The 23,939-nt window shown below is 59.5% G+C and overlaps 1 protein-coding gene across 2 annotated transcripts in view; it reads right to left on the bottom strand.

Moving 5' to 3' along the window:
- The window catches only part of LOC111162521 (adhesion G protein-coupled receptor L1), a 43,905-nt gene that overhangs the window by 4,235 nt on the left and 15,731 nt on the right, over nt 1-23,939 (bottom strand). Inside the window, exons 3-23 of one of the 2 annotated variants that reach the window (XM_022526990.1) lie at nt 20,823-21,036; nt 17,398-17,507; nt 13,748-13,762; nt 9,383-10,183; nt 8,243-8,557; nt 7,427-7,530; nt 6,936-7,121; nt 6,610-6,648; nt 6,249-6,432; nt 5,808-5,930; nt 5,061-5,275; nt 4,599-4,769; nt 3,941-4,150; nt 3,627-3,847; nt 3,347-3,413; nt 2,823-2,914; nt 2,094-2,262; nt 797-925; nt 510-606; nt 289-417; nt 95-112 (exon numbers count right to left, since the gene is read on the bottom strand). In XM_022526990.1, coding sequence (XP_022382698.1) covers nt 95-112; nt 289-417; nt 510-606; nt 797-925; nt 2,094-2,262; nt 2,823-2,914; nt 3,347-3,413; nt 3,627-3,847; nt 3,941-4,150; nt 4,599-4,769; nt 5,061-5,275; nt 5,808-5,930; nt 6,249-6,432; nt 6,610-6,648; nt 6,936-7,121; nt 7,427-7,530; nt 8,243-8,557; nt 9,383-10,183; nt 13,748-13,762; nt 17,398-17,507; nt 20,823-21,036 — 3,609 coding nt within the window. The remainder of the gene's footprint in view (nt 1-94; nt 113-288; nt 418-509; nt 607-796; nt 926-2,093; nt 2,263-2,822; nt 2,915-3,346; nt 3,414-3,626; nt 3,848-3,940; nt 4,151-4,598; nt 4,770-5,060; nt 5,276-5,807; nt 5,931-6,248; nt 6,433-6,609; nt 6,649-6,935; nt 7,122-7,426; nt 7,531-8,242; nt 8,558-9,382; nt 10,184-13,747; nt 13,763-17,397; nt 17,508-20,822; nt 21,037-23,939) is intronic. The other variant, XM_022526989.1, reaches the window with a different exon arrangement.

Below are 23,939 nucleotides of genomic sequence, written 5' to 3'. Positions count from 1 at the left end.
CCCAAATGCTTCTCCCTGAGTGAGGCCATCCCTGGAGGCCACTACCGCATTCCCCTCCCGGCCTCAGAAACATTACCAGGCAAGTCACACTTACTGGGTTCCCGGTAGCTCCCTGTAGGTGCCGGCCAGGAGGGAAAAGAGAGAAGGTGAGAGTGTGCTTGGAAAGTCCAGCCCAGGCTCCAATTCAGGAAGCACTAGGATGCCCCAAGCAGAGTGTCTCGGGATGCAGACCCCACCACACTCCTTGACCAGGGCTGTCATCCTCTTCCTGTACCAGAGTGCTCTTACCTGGGGAGTTGAAGACAGGAGGTGAAGAGGGATTGAAGCCCACCGACTCAGCGATGAGGGTGTTGTAGGGGCTGGTGCCCCCACGGGGCTGCAGCACAGGGTTGGTCAGCAGGTGGTTCCCCATGGTACCTGTCCAGAACATCAGAGGTCACAAGGTGGCCCAGAGACACTGGTCCAGGAATCTTGAGGGATAGAGCCAAGGGCAAGGGATGCCGTCTCACCTCTGTTCAAGGTGGGGGTGCTGTTGATGTCGCCTGCCATGAAGGAGGACTCTGTCTGTTTCCTCACCGTGTCATTCCACATCCTCCGGATTCGGCTCTGGGGACACAGCCTGGCTGTGAGTCCCCCCACACCCAGACTGCCCACCCTCCCAAGATCTTTCTGAGGCTACTTGCCTGCTGAGCACCACTAGGGACCTGGGCTGGGCGCTAACCTGCCTCTTGGGGTCTTGGGTCCAATACTCAGCCCCAGGGAGCCCTGCCCAGAGCCCTGGCCCCTGCCCAGATACCTGGGTTCCTGTGTAGTAGCGGGTGTTGCTCCGCATGGCTGAGGTCTTGAGTGAGCCGTGAGCGCCCCCGGGTGGGGAGCGGATGCAGCAGTAGGAGTGACGCAGGCACTTGCTGTACTCCTTGTGCACCTGGGGGAGGAAGGCATGCAGCTGGCAGTGCCTCTGCAGCCCTCAGAAACCTCGTTGTCTCCTGTCCCCCAGCAGCTAGCCAGGAAGGCAGGCACTCTCCCTGCTCAGGCCCATCCTCCTTTCCCTACATCCACTGAGTTTCTCATTCATTCACTCAACAGATCTTTAATGAGCATCTGCTATGTTCCTGGCATAGTTTAGGCCCCAGGGATGGTACAAAACCAATCATTCACACAGCCCTACCTCCAAAAGCTAGTATTTTGGTACAGAGAGACATACGTAGATGCAAACAATAGCACCTTGTGTAGAACGTCTGATGTTGCTGGGTGCTGTGCAGACCAAAATGGCCAGGAAGGGAGTCAGGCAGTGCTGGTGGGTTGGGGGATGTGGATGGGGGGTTTTGAGTTCAAATAGACCAGGGGAATTCTCCTTGAAACATCCCAGCAAAGATATAAAGGAAATCGGGCAGCAGGCCTTGTAGGGAGGGATAAGAACAAACCCTGAAGAGGGTCCCGTCTAGCTCTTGTGTGTTTTTTGTTGTGGTGGTGGTTCGTTTATTAAGATTTTATTTTTCAGAGAGAGAAAGAGAGTGTGCACAAGCAGGGAGAGCAGCAGGCAGAGAGAGAGGGAGCAGCAGGCCTCCTGCTGAGCAGGGAGCCGGATGTGGGACTCAATCCCAGGACCCTGGGATCATGACCTGAGCTGAAGGCAGGGGCTTAACTGAGTGAGCCACCCAGGTGTGCCCTGTCTAGGTGTTGGAGAGAAAGCAGAGGAGAGGATGGCTGGAGGGGAGGAAAGGAAGGTAAGCCTGGGCAGGAATGTGTGAGCCTGGGAGTTCCTGTAAGCATGTTGAAAAGGAAACTTTATCACTACAAAACTTACAGTTTATCTTGTACCTACTGAAGTAGAAACCTTCCGTCTGGGTGGTTTGTACCCCCACATTGTGGGTGGGTGAGTTGGCCCTGTTACCACAATCCTGCCATGTGCTCTCCCAACTCCCCAAATCCGTCCTCATCTTTCGCTCCCCCAGGTTGCCATATCTTGCTCTGTTCTAGAACCCTCTTTACCCCTGCCTAAATCCTCACTGACCCCAAGCCTGTGCTCCCCTCACAGCAGACCCAGGTCCCACTGCAGAAGGCAGGCACTTGGACCCCTTCCCTGACCTCACCTTCTTCTGTAAGGCGCAGTGAAAGACAAAGATGAAGACCCCCTGGAAGGCGTTGAAAGTGGTAAAGAGATAGGCCATGACCACTGACTCCTTATTGATGAAGAGCAGGCCGAACGCCCAGGTGAGGCCCAGCAGGAAGAGCAGCGCGATGGCCCCCAGGGCCCAGGATCTGGGGGGGCGGGGAGGGGGACAGGGATGTCAAAGTCCTTGCCAGTGGAGAAACCTCCCCCTGCTGTCATGTGTCCTTCTTCAGGTGGGTCTGGATGCTATATGCAAAGACCCATCTGGGGTGAGTGGGCCTTTTGGTGGGGGGGGGGTGTGGGGGAAATTGTCTACATAGTGGTATTTTCACCCAGCCAGGGCCTGAGCTTGGGGTTTGGGGTTTTGCAAAGATCAGTCATTTGCCTTCAGCTTTAGGCCATATGTCCAGACCCTTAAACTATCTTTTGCTGCCCATTTCTCTTTAAGTGGCTCTGAATTGGACTTACTTTTCAACTTGGCCTCACCCTAAGAAGTATGTCCCCAAAAGCACAAATTAGATATGTTAATACCGTGTTTTCTAATACTTGTTAAGTAGATACACAACAAGCAGAATAAAACACCACGTTTGTCCTTAAAGTCATATCTTGTGATACTGGAGGTGAGCACACCACATTTTAGGAAGCCCCGGGAGAGACCAAGCCTGGTAGGGAGCTATCAGGGGCAGGGGTGAAGGGAAGGGGTGCTCACTTAATGTTGTCCAGGCGACTGGAATCAGGCTTGAGCACAGACGAGCTCCGGACCATCTTGTGCAGGGTCACCATGAGGAACACCAGGTTCACCTGGGGGTGGGGCAGGAGCGGGGCTAGGCTGGGGGGTCCCTTGGGGTCCCTCCACCTCCCAGTGTGAACTCCTGCCCCAGTCTCAGCCTCAACGCCCCCTTCTTCTGGGCCTCCTCCGCTGATGTACCTGACCTCAGGTGCCTGCGGACTGGTAACAACTGTCTGTTAATGTGGCTCCTGGTGGTGGGAGGACAGGGCTCACAGCCTGACACAAGGCAGGGGCTCAAATCACAGTTCCTGGATGGACGGGCTTTGGTATCGGAGCTTTACAGACCCGCTCTGTTCTTGTCCTCTTAGTTGGCTGCTCAGTTTCGACGGTTTTCAAACCAGCCCTCTCAGGGCTTGGGGAGAGTGGGGGCGGGGCTCAAGGATCAAGGCTAGCTTGTGTGAAGGAGGGAGACATAGTACTGTGGGTACCACCTTCCCACTTACCACAATAACAAAAGAGACAGGTCCAATGAAGCTCCAGATAAAGTAATTGTCCACTCGGAGCCAGCAGCTATAAAGGAAGCGGGACTGGGGTAGACAGAGGTGGGAAAGCCCTTCCCTCCCATCTTAGTCCCCAGGGGCTCTGTAGACCGTGGCCTTAGATCTCAGGAGCAGGAAGGCCGCTACCCTGAAGGTCCTGGCCCAGGGGATTCTGCTGAGCAGGGAGCCAGGCAGGAAGAGACCCCGGGGGGATGGTTGGGGGTGGGGGGGACGGGACACTCACGCCTTCTCGGTGCCATAGCTGCGGTAGTCGATGGCCGCCGCGATGCCTACTACCAGGGCCGGGAAGCAGTAGCCACCTAGGTAGTAGTACTTGGTGCGGGAGTACTCGCTCTCAAACACTTCCACCAGCAGCAGGTAGAGGTGCACGCCCTCCAGGCACAGCCAGGAGAAGGCGGCCAGGAAGAAGTAGTGCAGCAAGCCAGCGAAGATGGGGCACGCAATCTGGGGGGCAGGGAGGGGCACCACAGGTGACGGGCTACCCGGGCCAGCACGGCCTCTCTTCCCACCTGCCTCTGCCCCTAAACCCTGGCCCACCTCATACTGAGTCTTGTCTATCCCGACCAGGAAGAGCAGCTCGGCCAGAAAGAGGTTGATGCACAGGTTCTTGTGGATGGTGTTGCGGTCGGTCTGCAGCCCCCGCAGGAAGCAGAAGGTAGAGATGCATATGGCCAGGCAGACGAGGGAGATCACGATGCCCACCCAGGTGATGACCGACAGCAGCAGCTCATTGATGCGGCCTTGGTACTGGGGATAGGAGCAGGGGGCTCGCTCAGCACCTCTGGCCTTGCACTGGCCAGGCTCATCCTGGGCTCAGCCAGGTGCTGGTGGTGTGCAAGGTTACAGGCCACAAGTACCACCAGCGCTGCCCATCTGGCCTTCTGCCCCCGGCCAACTTGCTGGCCCCCACCCTTCTGTAGGTGGCACGCTCACTTCCTCATGCTCTGGGAGGCTTGTGGAGAGATGACAAAGGTGACACCAACTTGCTTCTCCAGAGTGCCTTGGGAGAAGGTGGGACCATGACCAGAAAGAACCAGACATGTGGCCTCCTGCCCCGGGCAAGACTGGTGCCACCCCCCAATGCCCACGAAGCTGGTCTTCCCTGGCACTGCCCATGCAGCGCTCTCTAGGATGCCATGCAAAGCCAGGCCAGCAAGTGGGCCTGCCCAGAGGAGTGGAGCGCCGGCCAGCTTACGATCTCACGGTGAGCCATTAGCACGGCAAAGTTGGTGAGGTGGCTGCAGGCACACGTGGTATGGGTCTTGTTGGACTCCACCAGGCGGCAGCCCTGGGTTGACCAGTAGCCCAGCATGGAACGCTCCGAGTAGTTCCAGAAGGAGCAGTTAGCATTGAAGTGGTTCTTGGCCTGTTGTGTGGTGGTGGCCGGGCAGTCAGATCCAGGGAGTCCCGTTCCAGCCCCCACACCCAGCTATGGGGATGGTGACAAGCATGAGAAAAGTGCCTGGGGCTCCAGGTGACAGTGTGGGATCTCTGGGGGCAAATGGCCCAAGCTGTTGAGGTGGGGGTTGGACTGGTGCCCCAGGGAGGGGTTGTAACTTGCTCTTGGGGTAGGTGAACGCACAGTGGGGAGAATATACAGCCTGGGGACACGGAAGATGGCGGGACCCCCAGGGGGGTCGGGGACGCCTCAGCTCACCTCCAGGTGGGCCACGGTGAAGATGACAGGGTCCATGAGAAAGACACGACTGGACTCCTTGTTGATGGACGCCGCAATGACCTGCGAGTTCACCACGAGGGAGGCGCCGCCGGGGCCACCTGTACCTGCTTCCCCCGCCAGCTTCACTGTGGCATTCTCGGTGGACAAGAAGAGGCCCAGGTTGTTGTAGAGGATGAAGACCACTTTGACCACACCTGGAGAGGAGAGGCACAGCGGGGTGTGCTATCGGTCCTGAGCCAGAATACCTTCAGCCATACCGGTCACGGGGACCTCTGAAGCCAGGCTGTGGCCCAGGTAACAGGGGCTTCGGGAGCCCTTCCATGTACCATTGCTCAGTTGTAGGCAGCTCCAAATGGCAAGGCAGTATAGTATGCCAGGACACATAGGGACTGCGTCCCCAACCCCCAACTCACTTGCTGTGTGACCTCGGGCAAATCCCCAACTTCTCTGAGCCTTAGTCTCAAATGGGACAGACCTCCCTGAGCTATGAGAACTGACTGCCATTACACAGAAGTAAGCCCTGCAAACTACAAAGTGTCCTATGCTCTGGGGCTTTGGGGGGACCCCACAAATCCCCTGAAACGTTATGCTTGCTTGAATGGAGAACAACTCTGTGTGTCGTTATGAGCCCCACCCTTTCCTTGGATTCTTCAACCCAATACAATTTAAGACCTGATGTTCTTCCTAAGTGAACCAGGGACGCCAGCCCAGGGCTTGGACACTGACCGTTGCGGCTGTTCTGCTTGATGGTGTTGGCGGACAGCTGGATGGAGTTCTCGCTTGGGTATTCCTGAGGGAACACCAGCTCCTGCACTTGGCCCTCCGTGTTTAGGACTGTCACCTCCAGGACTGTAGGGACAGGGCATGGCAGGGCAGGTGGGTTAGGGTCCGTCTCCAGTCCAAGGGCCCAGCTGTAGCAAGAGGCCCAAGGCTAGGGCATCCCTAGCTGGCAGGCCCCATGGTTGAGGATTTGCATCCAGTCATGATCTCAGGGTTGGCAGACTGAGCCCCACATCAGGCTCCATGCTCAACAGAGTCTGCTTGAGATTCTCTCCCTATCCCCCAACTCACGCCCATGCTCGCTCACTCGCTTGCTCTCGCAAATAAAATCTTGAAAAAAGAAAGGTGTGCACCTGATCCTGCCCTGGGCATGACTGCAGCACTCACCCACATTCTGTTTGGCAGCCAGGAAGCGGGCGGGCTCCCGGACATTGTCGGCCAGCAGGAAGGCGCCCTCCTCCAGCACATCCAAGAGCATGGTGGCGGTGTGCACCTGCTCTGTGGCATTCATGTCCTTCCAGGACTCCAGAGCCTCTGGCCGCAGCAGGTTGTCCACTGTCTCCACCACAGCCTATGCAGATGAGGGGACGGCACTGTGATTCCCCCCACATCCTCCAGTTCCCTGGGCTGGACTCTGACTCTGCATATCCTCCTCTCAGCCTCCATCCCGTGTTGCGTGGGGCGTGCCCACATGATGGTGAGGGCTGCCTCACCCCCTCTTGGCCAGCAGGAACCCTCCGGGCCTCACCTTGATGTAATCTTTGCAAGTTCTCTCCCGCTTGTGCATCTGGGAAAAGAGATGGAGGCGCTGTCAGCTTCCCTAATGCCAACATTGTCACATCTGGGCCCTGGAGAGCTGGGTCTTCTGCAGGGCTGGGCATGAGCGAGACCTGTTCCTAAGGGACCCTCAACCCTAAGGACCTTCCGAGGGCAGCTTAGGAGGAAGATCCAGTATGCCTAGGATCAGTCCTCTCCTCTCTGACCGCCCCGCTTGGAGGTAACAGGCTGGACTCCTCTTGAGCCCTCAGGGCAGTACCCGCCCCCACCACCCCTGGCCCCACTGCCGTGCCCCACCTTGTTGTAGTTCTTGCCCGCTGACTCCCGCTCAATGGGCCGCAAGGCCTGCAACTGGGCATCCAGAATGTCCAGCAGCTGCTCCATCAGCTTCACGGAGGAGGACACGTCACCCGCATAGATGGAGCCTCGGGTGTGACGGGCCAGCTCGCTGGCAATGTTGGCTGCGTTCTCCCCACTCTTGATCTGTGTGAGGTGGGAGTAGGGACCCCCAGCTATCTCAGAGACCATCTTGCTTCCCACATGTTCCCTTTTCACCTGCCCAGCCTGCTTGGCCCCTCTCCTCCCTCCCTCTCTGACCCCTTCTCCCTCCCCATCCGTCTCTGTTCCCTCTGTAGGCCAGGGAGGGGACCCACACAGTCCTGGCTCCCGGACCTGCCCGTTTGTCTCCCCAATTGCTCTACTGCCCCCAGTGCGCCTTGTGCCCGGCCACCCAGGGCCCAGTGTGCAAGCAAATGTGCCCATCTGGGAGGGACAGCTGCTGCTGGTACCTTCTGGGCCACCTGGTTGACCCAGGGGGAGGTGCAGTTGCTGAGGTCAGGGCCCCGGGGGTTCCAGAGCCCCAGGGCTGGTAGACACTGGAAGGAGGCAATTCCTGCAGGGACAGACAGGAACGGAGAAGGGAGCCACAGGGAAGGAGAGAAAGAGGGGCCACAGCGGGGAAGGAGATGACAGGGGGACAGATAGGTGAAGAGAGGTGAAGGAAACACGGAAGACCAGACATGAAGAGGGCCGGACAGTCAAGAGAGGCATCACTGTGAGGTGACATAAGCTACCCCTCACTTCTAAGCTCCCCCTCTTGGCTCCTCTTCCTTCCATCTTTGTCTCCCAGAAACGAAACTTTCTAGCAAAGTCCATCTTCAAAGCCCCTTCTCCCTTAAGCCTCTTCAGACCCTCCCTTTGGATCGCTCCACTTGGGAGCACGTGCTCCTGGCCCCACCCCGCCTGTCACTTCAGCAGCTCTCTGGGCTGCCACTGGCCGCTCTGGGGCCCGGTCCGTCTCAGCGTGAAGCCGGGGGCCCAAGTCACCTCCCGTAGGCTCCCTTCATGGTCTGCCTGGCACTGCAAGAGGGGACAAGGCAGGGGCACTCACTGAGCTCCTCCCAGGCCCCGAGAGCTCTGCTGGGCTCTGGGAACACAGCTGCAGGTGTCAGGTGCAAGCCCTGTCCTCATAAAGCCCGCACTCTGGCAGGGGAAACAGGTGCGTGGGCTGAGTGGTGGGATGTTCCCGGCCCTTCCCTGGCCAGACTGGGTTTGGCCCCTCCCCAAGTCAGCCACAGTGAGGGGACTACAGCCTCTGTACTCACCTCGGGTCCCCTTGGGGCAGGGCCTCTCGACCAGCATGCCCTGCTGGGTGGCCGGCCACTGGACCCGCCGCACCTCTCGAGGTTCACAGAAGAGCTCTGGGGACACGTGCAGATTGGGGGCGGGGGGCCGCCGGGTGCTGGGAGCCAGGGCTGTGGCTGGAGGCAGGTCAGGTCCCAGCTGGTTGATGGCGCCCACCGGGTGTGTGGTGAGGGGCACTCGGCGGAGCGGGGTGGTGGCCGCAGGAGAGGCCGTGCTGGTGAGGGGTGTGGGTCGGGCTGTGGTGGTTGTGCTGAGAGGCGGGGAAGTGGCTGGGCCTGGAAGGGAAGAGGGTATACAAAACAGGGTCACCCTGTGCCCGGGGGCCCTGCCATGGCATGCCCAGGAATGCTAGTACCTTCCCCGAAGAGGGAGGATATCCTGGTCACCACCGGGTCTGGGAGATCTCCCCTGGCCTCTCTCTGTCCCCAAGACCATCTAAAGCATCAGAAAGCAGTAAAAATTCACTTGAGTGTAGCCTGAGGTCTGAGAGCAACCAAAGAGAACCTGCCAGCAATGGAATGTGTGAACACAGCCTCCTCCCATTCTCATTCTGCTCTCATTATGGTCACTATAACCTGGCCGGGTCCCTTCCCTGTGCGCGCTTTAGTTCCCCATTATGCAAATAAGGGTGGCCTGGCTCAGGCTCTCCCGTGCCCTGGGGCTGCTCAGAGAGGGCAGCGGGGCTGAGGGGGGCTGAGAGAGACTGCAGCAGGACCCTCACCCTCAGTACTGGCAGCTGGGCTTTGTTCTGTGTCACTGATGGGAGGCTTCCACCCAGGGTTGTGGCTGATGAAGGTTCTAGGATTAGGAGTGCACAGGCCCCTGAGGGAGGCGGTGCAACTTAGTGGTTAGGAACGCAGACTCCAGAGTTACTCCTCAAAGGAGTAAACTAACTCTTTGCCCAGTGCCTCAGTTTACCTCACGAACCGTGACAACTGAACGAGTTAACTGTGAACCGCTTAGACCAGCCTCTGTCCGGTGCTGTGCGACTCTGCCCTCCAGGGATCCCCGGGGCCACCTCCAGGTCCCAGCTCTCAGCACACGGCATGCTCCCCCCACCCTGGGGCCCAGGCGGCAGAATAAGGGGAAGCCGTCCCTACCGGCACTGGGGTCTGGCGGCCCGAACTCCAGGCTGTAGCGCACCACGAAATAGTTGTTCCAGACGTACAGCTGGTTGTCGCGAGGGTTGTAATCCACGGAGGAAACGAACTGGTAGGGGTTGGGAAAGGCCAGGCTGACCGGCTCCTCGCGGTTAGCGTTGGTGTTGAAGGCGTAGTCCACGCGGTTGCCAGCCGCCTCGCTGTCGTCATCCACGTACACGGAGCGCAGCACGTACAGGACTCCGCACACCATGAAGGCGTTGGACGCCGAGCGCTTGTCGTAGCCCGTCTCCCACGTGCCCTCGAAGCGCAGCGTGTAGGGGTTGAGCTGGCTCACCACCAGGCGCCCGTTGTTGCCCTCAGTGGCGTAGATGACCCACAGCCCGTTCTCGTCCACAGCCAGGTCGATATCCGTCTTGCCCCCCCAGCGGTAGGGCGACGTGTCGTGGTAGTTGGCCGTGTTGATGACGGTCTCCCCGCTCTTGATGCGCGTGCGCAGATCGTACTTGACAATATTGCGCGTGCGCTCCTTGTTGTAGAAGACCGCACCGTCGTAGACCACGAAGCCCGTGCCGTCCACGCGGTTGGGCAGGCGGTAGGTGGTAGTGTGGCGCGAGGCCACGTAGTCCTCCCACGAGGCGTACTCCGTTAGCGTGTCCGTGCGGTAGGGGATCCAGGGCATGACGTAGATACGGTCTCCCGCCTGCAGCGGGTCCTTGCACCACGCGCCAGACTGGTGTTCCGACTCGTGCGTGGACGTGGGCTCCAACACCTTCTGTAGGGTCCCTGGACACACGAAGACTGGGCCAGGCGGGTGGGCGGGCAGGCGGGGAGGACACGGGGAGAGGAGGAGCAGAGGGGGGAGAGAAAGAGGCAAGTTGGTCACGTGGCCTGGGGTAGCCAGGCTGTCCCCTCCTGCTGCTGCAGTCACGGTTGCTTGGTAGGGCTGGTGATGGGAAGGGGGTTTCCGGGCTGGGACCCCTGCCCTGCCCAGCTGCCCCTCTCCCTGGAGATGTCAACCCTGGAGGCCATTAAGAGCAGGGTTAGTGGGGGTTGGGGGGAGAGGTGGTGCCCCTCTTTCCTTCCCTGGCTGCTGGAGACCCCACAGGCTGGGGATAAAGGGTTTGGCAAGAGCCCTCCCAGACTTCCTCATGTGTCTTAAGTGGGGGCGGAAAGATCCCCTCCCTGCTGCCACTCCTGGCTTTGAGGTTCCAGGGACTCAGTGCCCTGCTCCTTTGCCATCATCACAGCCCCCTATGTAAGAGCTAGGGTCGAGGGTCCCATCCTTCACCAACCACACCAGGATACAAGATTTTGTTTGTTTTCTCCCTCTCCCCCCCACCCCCCGGCAAAAATTGTAAGGTAGAGTGATGTTTCCGTACCCACTGTGGGTGTCAGGAGTGCCCCCCATTCCAGGGTAGAGGAGGCACCCAAAGTTCCTGATGCAGCCTGTGCCCCCCCCCACGCCCAGTACCCACGTAATCAGTAGGTGAGGAAGGGTTTTTGGAAAAGTCCAGCCCCTCCTGCAGGGTGCCCCGCCCTGCCCCCAGCCGGCAAGGTCTCTCATGGGGCCTGTTCAGCAGCAGACTCTGACACTGGTGCACAGGGGAGGGGGGTTGGGGACATGGGAAAAGAGGGGGCTCCCGGGGAGAGGTGGGGAGGGGGGAGGAGAGCTGCGTGGAGGGAAGAGAGACAAGGTGGGGGGCCTCGGCGAGGTCCTGGCTCCAAGGGAGGCACGCTGGAGACCACCTGGGAAGAAAGGGTTAGTGCTGGCGAGGAGAGAGGGGTGAGCAGAGAATTCACTCCAAGGCCCAGGCCCGACTGAGGGTCCCTCGGGGGGGCAGTCCCAGGTCCAGCTCAGAGGGGGCAAGGGAGGGAACCAGGAGCTAGGATAAAGACCCAGCCCGCCCCAGCCAGGCCCCCCCCCACCCTCCCCTGCCCCGGACCCCGATTTACCTGCAACCATCCCCGGCTCGGGAGGAGGGACCAAGGCAGCGCTGATGTCAGAAAGGTGGGGGGCCCCGCCCCACCCCCCCATTCCCTGAAAAGGAGGAAAACCTCAACTGCATCTCGTTGGCCCCCGCCGGCCTGCCCACCCTTGCCCCGTCACATCCCAGTTCCACCTGCTCTTAGCCTCCCCTTACTGACCCAGTAGGGGTCTGGACTTGGGAGTGGTGATGTCCAGATACCCCTCCATCCAGGATGGCTGGGCCTCCCTCTCACCACCCTGATGGCTAAACCCACAGACAGGCCAGGGTGAGGGTTTGCAGTGAATTCTCTGCTCCTGCTTGGCCTGTCACCAAAGCAGCTGGCCCTAAACGGAACAGGGAGGGCTGGGACCCAGTGCGGGGTTGGGGGGGCAGCCCCAGTGGCAAGAGGGTTATGGACAGGCACCACTCCTCATTCCCCCACTTCAGCCTCACTCTGTGATAGGCTTAGGTGGGGGGATATCTAGCCCTCCCTTCACAGCATCAGCAACAGCTAGGCCCCAGGGGCCCCAGATGCAAAGCAGCCAGGAGCACACCCTGTTTTAGGAGGGGGAGGGGAGCCTGGGACACAGAAGTGAGCAGGAACCAGAGGGATCCTGGCTTGCATCCTGAGGCTCCGTCATCTCCTTGTCCCCAATACCCTGAGGGGTTGGCCTGCACCCTGTGTCCAGCACACCTGGCCTCCACCTTCTTCCTCTGTGCCCAGGTCTCCCCTCTCCCCAAGCCAGGACCCCTGCCAGCTCTGTGGCCCCTGAGCAGACATGTCTGTGTGTGTGAGAGGGCAGTGGGAGGTCTCAAAGCCTGACCTGGTCAGAGGGTTTGGAGAAGGAAAACATGGTTAGAGGTTACCCTGGGGAAGGGGGAGAAGATGAGGAAGGGTCTGCCTGGGGCCTTTGACAGTAAGGACCCCTCCCCAGCACCAAGCTCCCAACACCTCCTCTTCCCTCCCCCCTCCCCACCCCACCCTTGAAGAGAAAAGATCCAGGGCTGCAGTATCAACCACCACCGGTATCCAAACCACCACCGGGCCTGTAAGAAGAGTGTCTGGTGCTGGGTGCGAGAGAGACTCAGGGAGAGAGAGAGGGAGAGAGTGGCAGGGCAGTGAGGGTTGGGGGCCTGGGCTGGCTGCCCAGGCCTCTCTGAGATGGGGGAGGGCAGGGGGAGGGGAGCAGCTTGGAGGGACCCCGCCCCACCTTCCTCAAAGGGGATGCTCCACAGACCACCGTAATTTCAAGGCAAGAGAGATCCTGCGAGGATGGCTCACCACAGGCCGTCCCCACAGCCAGAAATTTCCCGGGAAGACGGGACCATCCCCAATATCCCACCCTCCAAGTTCCTCTGCTGCAAGCCCTCCCCTCTCCCTATGTAGGGGAGCGCTCCACCCACCATGGAGTTTTCCTGTTCCTCTGCTGCAGGCTAACCCCACAAGAAATTACAGTGCTCAAGAAATTACGGTGCTCGTGGAAGTCCCCAGACCCGGCCTATACCTCCCCCAACCCCCCCCCCCACCCGCCGCCCCGTCCTCTAACCAAAACAGCCCAGAAGAAACCCTGACTGCAGCTTCGCAAGTGTTTCAGAACCAGAGAAAATGTTCCCCCACCCAGCGCTCCCCCCACCATGAGGCCCACCCCCGCCCCTTTGCCCCCAATTTGCAGACTGCCCTCTCAGGACTGGGAGCAGCTTTACATCCCTCCCCAGGGCTGGGCCCCCCGGCCGGTCAAGGATGGGGTTTGGGGGTGGGGGGAAACGGGTGCTCCGTGCTCCAAAACAGCTCTGGGCCTTGGAAACGCCAAACCAGAAGGAACTTATGCCACCAGAAGCCCGAGAGATAGAAGGAATCTGCTCCCCAAAAGGAAAACAAAGGTGTCCCCTCCATCCCACCTCCCCTGAGCCAGACACATGGTACAAAAGTTGGGGCAGGAAGAAGAGAAAGAAGACCGCTCACCCCCGCGTACTCTGCCCCCAGTCAGGAGCCAGAGAAGGGGGTCCCTCCCTCCCCTCCCGCCCTGGATGCTTACACACTTCTCCTGAAGGAGGCAAAATAAGTATGAGAGAAGGCCAGGTCCCCCCGCAAGGGCTGGGACTTGGAAGGAGGGGCAGGGAGACAGAAAGAAAGAGGCAGAGAGAAAGAGAGAGAGAGACAGAAGGTCCTGCCCGTGCTCAGAGAGGAGCTTCCTCGGGCGTCTGGCAGGTGGAGTCGCCCGTGGGGGCACCAGGGCTGGCCCCACCGGGAGGACACCCGGGGTGGGGGACACCAACTGGACCCAGTTGGGGTGGGGAGAAAAAGGGGCCGGGCAGGGAGGGCGGGGCACATGAGTACGGTACAGGCGAGAACAAAGTGTGAGTTAGGGGTTAGCATTGGTAACAGTGCGTTTACCTTTCTGCTCCACTTCTACTTTAAGCATCGGAAGAGAGAGAGAAAACAAATTGAAAAAAAAAATGTGCAAGAAAAAAAAGAGAAAAAAAAAGATTAAATTGCTTTCGTTTCTTATCTGGCAACATGCCCCCTTTTCCTTCCTTTCCTCATCCTGGTTCCCCAACCCCGAAGGCAGCATCAGCTCAGCCCCCCCCCAAGTCCCTTTCTCTGGGGGGGGGGTGTCAGGGAGACAGTCACAGGGAGAGGGAGACACGCGAGGACAGAGACCAAGAGAGACACAGGGGAGGGGGTACAAACAGGCAGGTGGACGGGCCCTCAGACAGGTAGGGGCACCCTCAGTGTGGTAGGGGTTGGGGAGGGGGGAGCTTCAGCTGGAAGGTGGGCTCTGGTTGGGGAGCACTGGGGAGGGAGTGGTGGGGGTGAAAGGGCCACCCAGTTCCCTCCCCCTCCGCACAACCCACCTGCTGCCCTCCTGCCGGAAGCAGGGGCCCAGGGGGAGGGGGTTCAGTGCCTCCAGGGGCCTGGACGCCCCCAGCTGGGAGAACATGCTGACCCCCCCCCCTTTCTGTGCTGGCCTTGCTAGAGTCCAGCTGAGTTTCCCCCAAGCCCTCACAACCCAAGAAAAGCCAACACAGAGAGAGAGGGAGGCAGAGCAGCAGAGCCCCTGGGCCTCAGAGAGCCTGGTGGGGGAGACAGAGGCAGAGAAGGAAGAAGCTGGGGTGGGGGGGGCGGACGTCACAGACAGCACGTGGGGGCACAGACACGCTCCCACGCTCCCCCGGGGCCAGCCTGTGGCTCAGTTTGTCTGCCCAGCACCCACCCCCCGACCCGGGGGCCTAGGAGCCAGGAGCTCCCTGCCTGGTGCCCAGTGGGTGGGCGCACCTGAGGGAGGAAGGGGCACGGTTAGAATGTGCTCAGCTGCAAGGCAAATCCAGCGTTAGTCGGGCCTGTCTGGGGTGTGTCTGTGTGTGTGGTGGGGGAGTCCCACGCACCCACTGCCCCCTCCCCGTGGTGGGCCCCTGCACCCACCCTTGACTCGCCTGCACCAGCACTGGGGTCACCCCAGCCTCTGAAGCCCAGGGCCAGATGGCTGCCCAGGCTGCTCCCCCTTCAGGCTCTTTGTCCCTGGCCCCTCAGGAACCTCTGACCAGGGCCTCGCTCTCCTGCCACTGCTCTAGAGGCACAAGCAGGGGTTCTACAGGGGAGAGTTTGGCTTCCTTCCCAGCACCTCATCCAGGGCCTGGCACGCAGGAAGTGCTCAGCAAACACGAACAGTGGGGGACAAGTGAGTGCCCCGCCTCCCTGTTCTCTGGCCTGGCTTCTGTCACCCTTGGAACTCCTCCTTCTGGAACCAGGAGCTACACCCCCTCAGCCCTGGGTTCTGCCTGTTGAGGGCACACGTGGCCCCACGGTGTCCCAGACACATTCACTGTGTGTCCTGCCTCCCCCGGGGCTCAGGCTCGCTCTCTCTAAGTCAGACCGGGGCTGCCCATCCCCTGGGTCATCCTGGTCTCCATGGGTCACGGCCCCCGGCCCACACTCGGTGGGGGGGGGGGGTGTCAGCTTCAGGAGGTCCTATGCCTCTTTCCTCCCTGTGCCCTCTAACTTGCTTCTTGCTTCTTTACCCACATGATGCCAACTTGCTTTGGACTCCACTTGGACCAAGGGATGTTTTTCCCACCCTTTATCTCACCTGCCTCAGGAGGGTTTGTGATCATCATCCGTCATTCGTTTTGTTTTTCATTTCCCAGCAATAACTGGTAAAAATCACTACGAATGGTCACAACAAAAGCGATGACTACCAAGTGCCTCCTGCTTCCTAAGTGATCAAGTGCTAGGTACTTCCCAGGCAGTCTTTCCAGAACCCTGTCTACACACGGGGAAACAGGCTCAGCTCGGTGAACCGACACAACGGAGGCCACACAGTGAGCAAAAGTGGGCACCGTTTCCTTCATATATATTTATGGTACAGGGTGCAGGAGGAGCTTTACCCATGTTCTCTCTGCTTGTGGCAGCATCCCCCAGAAGGGACCCTCTCCCAGCATCACAGATGAAGACACGAGCTAAGCTGGCTTGGGCAGGCACCTGTACCATTACTGAGCACATCCTGAACCAGGCTCGGGTCTCGGCGCTGGGGGGTGAGGACAAAGCCTCTGCCCTGGGGAGAGTTTGCATCCAGCACTCGGCCACAGGGAGTGGGCTCTGTGGCCAGCCCTGGGCCAGGCACCTCACACGTGTGTTCTCCTGGCCTCTCGCCTCCTTCTGCAGCAGCTCAGAGAAGTTTAAGTCATTTGCTCAAGTTTCAGACTCAGAAAATCTAAGAGACAGGCCAAGCCTCAAACCCAGCCTGAGTTTCCCGCTGTGCAATGCTCCCAGCCTCCCGCCTCCCGTCCGTGCTGCCCCGGCCATGGGGGTGGGTGGAGAGTGTCCCCAGTGCTGTGGGGAGGCTTCAAGGATCAGATGGGCGTCCCCCTCAGATGGCGGCTGGAGGCCTGAGTTGCTGAAAGGAAAGGGTGAGGAGTAAAAGAAGGTTATGGAAGCACATAAGTGATCCTGTTTCCCCTGGCACGTAGGTCATCACCTGCGAGGAGAAATCAAAGGTTGAGGGGGGAGGCTGGGGTGGGAGGGCAGAGGAGGGAGAGTCACAGGGCCTCCTGCTCCCCTGCCCCTGCCCCCCTCACTCAGACACTCTGGTGGCCCTGCCTCCTCCCCCATCTGCCCGGAGGCCCTACCTCCAGGTTGGCTACATGAAGCTGGCAGGGAGAGGAGGGAAATGGATGATGGGGAGAAGGGAAGGGACAGTGAGGGCAGGAAAGAAGGACCATGTTAAGAGCAGAATGCTGAGGAGGAGAGACCCTGTCTTTGTTGGTTCCCTTTGACTAGATGCAAGAAAGCCAGGCCCCTGGCTCCCCAGATCACCCTCCTCAGGTTTCCTGGGGACCACCCCAGTCCAACATGGCAGCACTTCCCTTGCAGACAGGAAGTGCTATCATGGTAATGGGCACACTAACCAGGAGATAGGTATCTGTGGAAGATGCCCCTAGCCCTCCACACCAGATCTGCTGCCAGGCCTCCAAGGGCAGTCTGCCTCTCTGTGGGTTTGGAGTTCCACTTCCAGGACTGGGAAGCAGCAGGACTGGGAGTACATGAGAGGTGACGGGGACAAGAGAAAGGACAGGGAGCTGAGGAAAGAAGGGGAGTGAGTGAGAGGGAAGAGTGGGTGTGTAAGGGGTGGTCAGAAAGGGAAGGGAGGTAGAGAGGCTGGAGGGCAGCTGGTCCAGGTCCAGGTCCAGGTCACCAGGAGATAGGGAAATGCACCAAGCAAGTTCTGGGGTGTGGCCTTGAAGGGTGTAAATGAGCCCTTCTACCTATGAAGGGGCAAGGTTAGCAGGCCAGGGTAACAAGAGGGGGAGAAGGTGTCCTGTGGACAGGGACAGAGCCTGGGAGGGTGGGGGTGGAGCAGGGACTGACTGGGGGCAGGGGTCTGGGAGGAGACAGTGTGTGAGGGAGGGAGCAGGCTCTGCTGCCCCGGTTGCGCCTGTCCTAACTTGGCTGTGTGTGTGTGTGTGTGTAAGGTCAAGGTGTCTCCTCCTCACTTGCTTCTGGGATGGGGAAGGGCCCGTGTCCGCATGAGGAACAAGATGACTCACTGTAGGGGACACAGTCGTACTGCACCTCCAGGTACTTGTAGGTCCCAGGACAGGGGTCAGGAAAGGCGTCAGAGCCGGCAACCACCACGCACTGGGTGCGGTTGTTACACCTGCAGAGAAGAGATGAGGAGCTAGGAAAAGACCGGCCTAGAATGGGGCAGGGTGGGGGGGTGCGTTCAGGGTCAGGAGAGGAATGGGCACCCCGAAGCGGAGACGGAATTGTGGCGACCAAGGCCCGGGGCCTATGGGGACATCATCTTCTGTGTCCTGTGTGCTGTCCCTTTCCCAAGAGCCAGGCTTCTGCTCTTGGCCCCATAAGGCAGCAAACTCAGGGTGTCCCTGCCCCGTAAACTGCTTCCCCAGCTCCCCGTCCTCACATCCCAGCTGCGTGTCACTGATGCCATTCCGTCCTTGGCATTTTTCCCAAATGGGCTGGAAAGCCCCTCCCCGTTCACGGAAGAGTGAGACGTGAAGCCACATGTACGAGGCAGCGTCTCTGCCAACACGCTGTTGACAAGAGGCTCACAGTGCCTGCCTGTGTCCCCCTTGGGCCACGCCTTACATGGGTCTCGCACTCTGGGTGGCGCTGACTTGAGGACCTGCAGTTAGGACAGTGGCCGTCTCTTCACCTCACGCACAAGCCATTCTCGGTGCCCCCTGGGGACTCGGAGTCCCCACCAACTTCTGGGAGCCTAACTAATGTACAAAGGGAAGCCGACGTATGAACAGAAAAATGTTTCTCCTGTGCTGTCTGTCTCTCCAATTGAGGTCTCTGGGCCATACCGCAGGCCCGGTCTCGGCGGGGCAGGACGTTAATTCATGAGGGTTTGCTCTTACCCACCCACCTCAACGCCCTTAAAACCTGAGCCCTGGCCTCTGAAGGTTAAGCCGTGAGTTGCCTGTGACCCAGCAGCTTTGCTCCCCAAGGAAGGGGGAAGCAGCGGCTCAAACCACTGCTTATATGTCAGTGCTCTCAGCAACATCATTTACACAACTGCCAGAGGTAGGAACAGCCCAGGTGTCGGCTGGCAGAGGATGGCTAAGCACAGCGTGGTCCATCCACAGAGCGGAATATGATCTGACCATTAAAAAGAGAGCTCAGGTGTACCACGATGTGGACAAACCCGAAGACACCGTGAAGCCAAAGGAGTCAGGCTCCGAAAGCCACATTCCGCGATCCTCAGATGTAATGTCTGGGACGGGTCAGTGTGCAGCGACAGAAAGCGGATCGGTGGCTGCCAGGGGTTGGGGGAGGGGAGGGTGGCAGTCACGGCTCCCGGGAATGGCGTTTCCCATTGGGGAGATGCTCTGAAACCAAAGGGAGGTGGGTGCGCCACACTGCGAATGTACTAGCTACCGCTGAACTGCTCGCTTTGAAGTGGTGGACATGTTAGGTGAATTTCACCTCAATATCCAGAAGAGAGAACGGCTGGACGCCGCGCGTCCCAGCCTCCCCTGCAGCTGGCAGTACTCAGGACTGAGTTCCGGTGGGGGACGGGATGAGCCCAAGGTGGCCCGTAGAACGGCTGGGTGCGGGAGCCTCCGAGACAGAGGGAAGCAAGGGCTGAGGATCTTCTCCCCTGCTATTGGTTTAGGCCACTCTGCCTGTTCTGGGGTGTCTCCATCAGAGCAGCAGGGCTGTACCTGAACTAATACAAAGAGCCTCACCTCCAGGCATTAAGATGGCAGAGCGGCGGCCCCTCACTCCCTGGGCCTCTGGAACTACACGGTTCAGCGTTCCCCCTTTTGGAAACGAGAACCCATGAAAGCCAGAACTGGGCCAGCTGACAGCAGCTGGGGGGACGCTGGGGGGACCATGGAGACCCCGCAGCCCCGAGGCCGGTGCTAAAGGGATGAGGTGGCCAAGGAGAAAGCTGGAGGCAGGAGGTGGGAGGAGAGGGATTCCCAAGGAGGACAGGGCACAGCCTAAGCAAGGCCGGGAAGCTGGATTAGGGCAGCTCATGCAGGGGAGTCACACAGGGAAAGGGGAGGAGGGGGAGGCCTGCTGGACAGGTGTGTGTTTGAGGGAGCAAAGGTGGGGGGCAGGGAATGAGGTGGCTCCAGCCTGGCCCACATCTGAGCCACGTGACCACACCTGTCCCCTGCCCAAAACTCTCTGGAGGCTCTCCGTGACCCTGCCCGGTGACTTATTCTAGAATCCTCTGCCAACATTCAAGGAGCTGCAGAGCTGGCTCCAGCCCTCCTTTCCTTCTTCTGTTCTATGCTCTGGGCCCTGGAGGGAACCTTGCCCTCTGTCAGGCGTTTAGCAAAAAATGCAGTGAGTGCCTGCTATGTATCTGGCTGGGGACACAGCAGTGACAGACACAGCACACTGTCCCCATGGGGCTGACAGCCCAGTGAGGAAAGACAAACATGATAAAGACACAAAATATTCCCCAGAACTAAGGTTGGTGTCAGGGCTAGAAGATAAAGCAGGGAAGGGGCCAGGAAGTGGGGGGGGGCTGTGATTTCAGAGACAGGCCTCATTGAGAGGACAGTCAGGTAAGAAAATCCATGGGGAAGGAAAGGGAAGAGCCCTGCAGGTGTCAGGAACAGCATTCCAGGCAGGGGGAACAGCCGATGCAAAGACCCAGAGGAGGCCCATAGGGGAGATGCACCTAAGGAGCTGGCAGGGCGGCTGGAGCCAAGCGAGTGAAGGGGAGCGTGGAGACAGGGAGCACCAGGAGCAGAGCACAGGGCCCAGGGAAGGGCCTTGTGGGCCTCAGGGGAAAGGCTTCTGCTCTGAGTGAGGGGCGTGCCCCCGCTCAGGTGTTCACAGGCACCCCCTGGCTGAGAGAACAGCCCGTGGCAGGCAAGATGGGGCAGAAGGTAGTATGGTGACCCCAGAGGAAGCCCACGGCAGAAGGGGCGGTTAAATCGGGGGGGGGGGGGGGGAGGCGTGTATGGTGAAGGAAGAGCTGACCAGCTCCGCGGCGCCGGCAGTGGGTGTGAGGAAGCCTTCTGCAGCTTCGCACGTGAGGTGCCTCTGCCTGGCATTCCCCCCCACTCACACACAGCCTCACACACTCAGGCGCTCACTTTGTCTCTGATGCTCACGTGCAATTTCTGTGTTCAGACTGTCACTTCCTCAGGGCAGCCTGCGTGACCTCTGGGCTCTCCCTCAGCTCCCATGACACCTCCACCCTGTCACGCTATTGCTTCTACACTGCCAAGACCTCCACTTCCTCCCCCATGAATCCTGGAACGAGCTTCCGGAGCTACCTAGTGGGTGCAGGCTGCCGGGGAAAAGGGGCTGGGTCTCCCTGGCTGTTTGCACGGGACCTGGCACCTAGCAGGTGCTCAGGTAACGGGCTGGACGCATAGAAGGAAGATGGAGGGGGAACAGGGTGCCTGGGCCAGGGGGCATGTGGAGGACAGGCATTTATCCAGGGTCCCCAGGAGCCTGGTGGGCTGGGGCCGCTCACCTCTGCGACATGATCTTGAAGGCATCGGGCAGGTAGCACTGCACATTCTCCATCTGGAAAGGGTCGGCGTCGCAGATCTTGTCATCTGTGCGCCCGTAGTTGGCGTTCTCCACCATGATGACATCGCTGCCTGGGCACCGCAGCTCGATGGGGTAGCCTTCGCACGCCAGCTCCCGGCGCATCAGTCCAAATGGGAGCCCGGCCCGGCTCAGGCCTATGGGGAGGGAAGACCCCACTAAGGAGATGCGCCCCCCCACCCCCCAGCTTGGCTCTATCCAGGACGCAGGCTGTACGGACCTCAGGTCTTTCATCTACAAGACAGGCTTCTCGGTGTGCCCACCTGTGTGGTAAGGTCTTTGCCCTTGGCTCGGAGGTGCCTCTGAGCACTGGGGGTGTCCTGCCTGCCGAGCATCTGTCTGCCTGGGGGCCTTGGGCCAGGCCAGATGGTCTACACACCTGTGATGGGTTGAACTGTGTCCTCCCCACCTCAAATTCATATGGTGAAGTTCCAATCCCTCGTACCTCAGAGTGGGACCAAATTTGAAACGGGTGATCAAGTTAAAACGAGACCGTTAAGGTAGGCCCTAATCCAGTATGACCAGTGTCCTTATAAGAAGGGGAAATTTGGACACAGAGAGACACACAAAGGGAAGATGGTGTGGAGACACAGGGAGAAGAGAGGCAGCTGCAAGCCTGGAACAGCAACTTCCCTCTTGGCCCTCAGAGGGAGCCGACCCTGCTGACGACTTGATCTTGAACTCTCAGCCCCTAGAATTGCAGGGCATTCAATTCTGTTGTCAAAGTCACCCAGCCTGTGGTCCTTTGTTACAGCGGCCCTAGCAAAAGAGCACGCTGACAATGTGAGTAGGAGCTTTTGGGTATCAGTTGACCTCCAGAAGGCTGGGGACTGAGGTCGGTCCTGTGGGTGGTCACCCAGGTCTACACGACTGAGCCCCAGTGAAGACTCTGGACCCCGGGGCTCAGGAGCACGTCCCAGGTTGGCAGTACACTGTGCATGTTGTCACGCAGCATCGTGGGGGAGGTGGCGCTGCCCACAGCTCCATGGGCAGGGACCCGCAGGAGGCCAGGGCAGGGGACCCTCCAGGACCCTGGCCCATGCACCTCGTTCCTCAGCTGATTTTATCTATAACTGTTCACCACGAGTATAACAGTGTTGAGGAATTCTGGGAGTGCTTCTAGGGAATCATCCAATCTGAGGGTGGTCTAAAGGACTCCCGAACTTGCAACTGGTGTCAGAAGTGAGGGTGGTCTTGGGTGCCTCCCTAACTTCACGCCACGCCATGCAAGCGGGAGAGATGGCTTGGGAGGAAAGGCTCTCATATTCTGAAAGAACCCGTGGCGCCTGGCCTTGCCGCTCCTTGGCCAGGCACATCCGAGGGGCCAGAGCATCTCAGTGTGGCTGGGGGTTGTGGGGGGGTGGTGTGTGCCAGCGGCACCAGCGGCACCGGCGGCACCGGCGGCTGGTTGGGAATGCAGCTCCTAGCTCCCTGCCCCAGGCCTGCTGAGTCAGCATCTCCAGGGAGAAACCAGGCCCCTCGGACGGACCTATGTGCCCGCCCCCATGATTCTGACACGCACTCAATTTGGACAGCCTCCTCGGCCTCCGTTCCCAGTCTGTGAGATCAGCACTGACAGCCCAGCGCTAGGCCTTGAGGAGTCTGTGTGCTACAGAATGTTCCCGAAGAAAGCACTGAGCATGGTGCCCTGTGTGGCAAGGGTTAGCGTGACGATGGAAGAACAAGCACGGTCCCACGTCCATCCCCATCCTATGCCCTGTGAGGACCAACAGCCCCGGCTCAGGCCCCAAATGGCTGGGGTTTAAACCGACCGCCTCTGCGGCCCCCATTCCTCCCTTCGGAGCCACTGCTCCCTCCTCAGCACTGGGGCGGCTACAGCATGTGTGAGTGCCCCTGACCAGTTACACTTGGACAAAGGCCTGAAGGAGGCAATGAGGTGGTGGGCGCAAAGTACGACTATCGTTAAGATCATCAAGGGGCGTCTGGGTGGCTTGGGCAGCTAAGTGTTTGCCTTGGGCTCTGGTCATGATCTCAGAGTCCTGGAGTCAAGTCCCGCATTGGGCTCCACGTTCAATGGGGAGTCTGCTTGAGATTCTCTCCCCTCCCGCTCATGTTCTCTTTCTCAAATAAATAAATAACATCTTTAAAAAAATACTTATTGAGGCAGCCAGTCTCTATAGGACAGAGTGGGCTCCGCATGGGCCACACCCACCAAATCAGCCACCTTTCCAGGCACTGGTTCCCAGCCAGGCCTTGCAGGGTGCAGCGGGGAGTGGGGACATGCAGGGGGACTTAAAGGCTCTGAGGCGTGGACTGTGGCTCGTGGGTACAGAGAAGGAGTGGTGCCCTGGGCAGCAGTGCCAAACAGACTTGGTGCCTGGAGGAGATCTGCTCCCTCCACCATCAGGTGGGGGGCCCCAGGAGGACGCCAGCCAGGCCCCTGGGGTTTTCTGGGGTGAGTTGAGTCTCACTAGGGGGAAAGTATTACATGTGTTCCTCTAGCACCATCTGCTTCCACAGCTAATTTTAGTCCTTCCCAGGCCTGGGAGGGAGGCTGGGGGTGGAGGGCTGGCTCAGATGGGTCTGGGGGTGGAAGTGGCCCCTCCCGGCCCAGCTAGGGCGGTGGGGCAGGACCTGGATGGGCAGGTAACGTGGGCACTGGGAGAGCAGAGGGTGCCAGCTGGCCAGAGCAGTGCCAAGGCCCTGGTGCCTGGCTGAACAATGCCCTCTCTGCCTTCGTGGCTTTTGGGAGCATCGGGCTACATGAAGGGACACTGGGGAGCAGAGTCCACCAACAGTGTGCTCTTGAGACAGAGCTGGGGGGTGCTGGCTGGGGGCATGCCCAGGGCTAGGGGCAAGGCCAGCAGGCCCCTTCTTCCTGCCTCTCCTTTTGCCCTGCCCTGGCCCCCGCCTGGGCCTGCCACGGGGACCATAATTGAGTAATTGGTGGCGGTGGGCGGGCAAGCTGGGGGCACTAATTGTTGCATGTGAAGTATCCTGGGGCCGGCATAGGGCCGAGCCGGGTAATTAGTTGTTTTTAAATAAACGTCGGCGGGCATGCTTTAATTAAGCCTTCTTC

The sequence above is a fragment of the Enhydra lutris genome, unplaced genomic scaffold (assembly GCF_002288905.1).
Source record: "Enhydra lutris kenyoni isolate GAN:26980312 unplaced genomic scaffold, ASM228890v2 scaffoldscaffold92, whole genome shotgun sequence".
NCBI lineage: Eukaryota > Metazoa > Chordata > Mammalia > Carnivora > Mustelidae > Enhydra > Enhydra lutris.
Note: the sequence above shows the minus strand (reverse complement) of the source record. Positions and strands in the feature narration are given on the sequence as shown.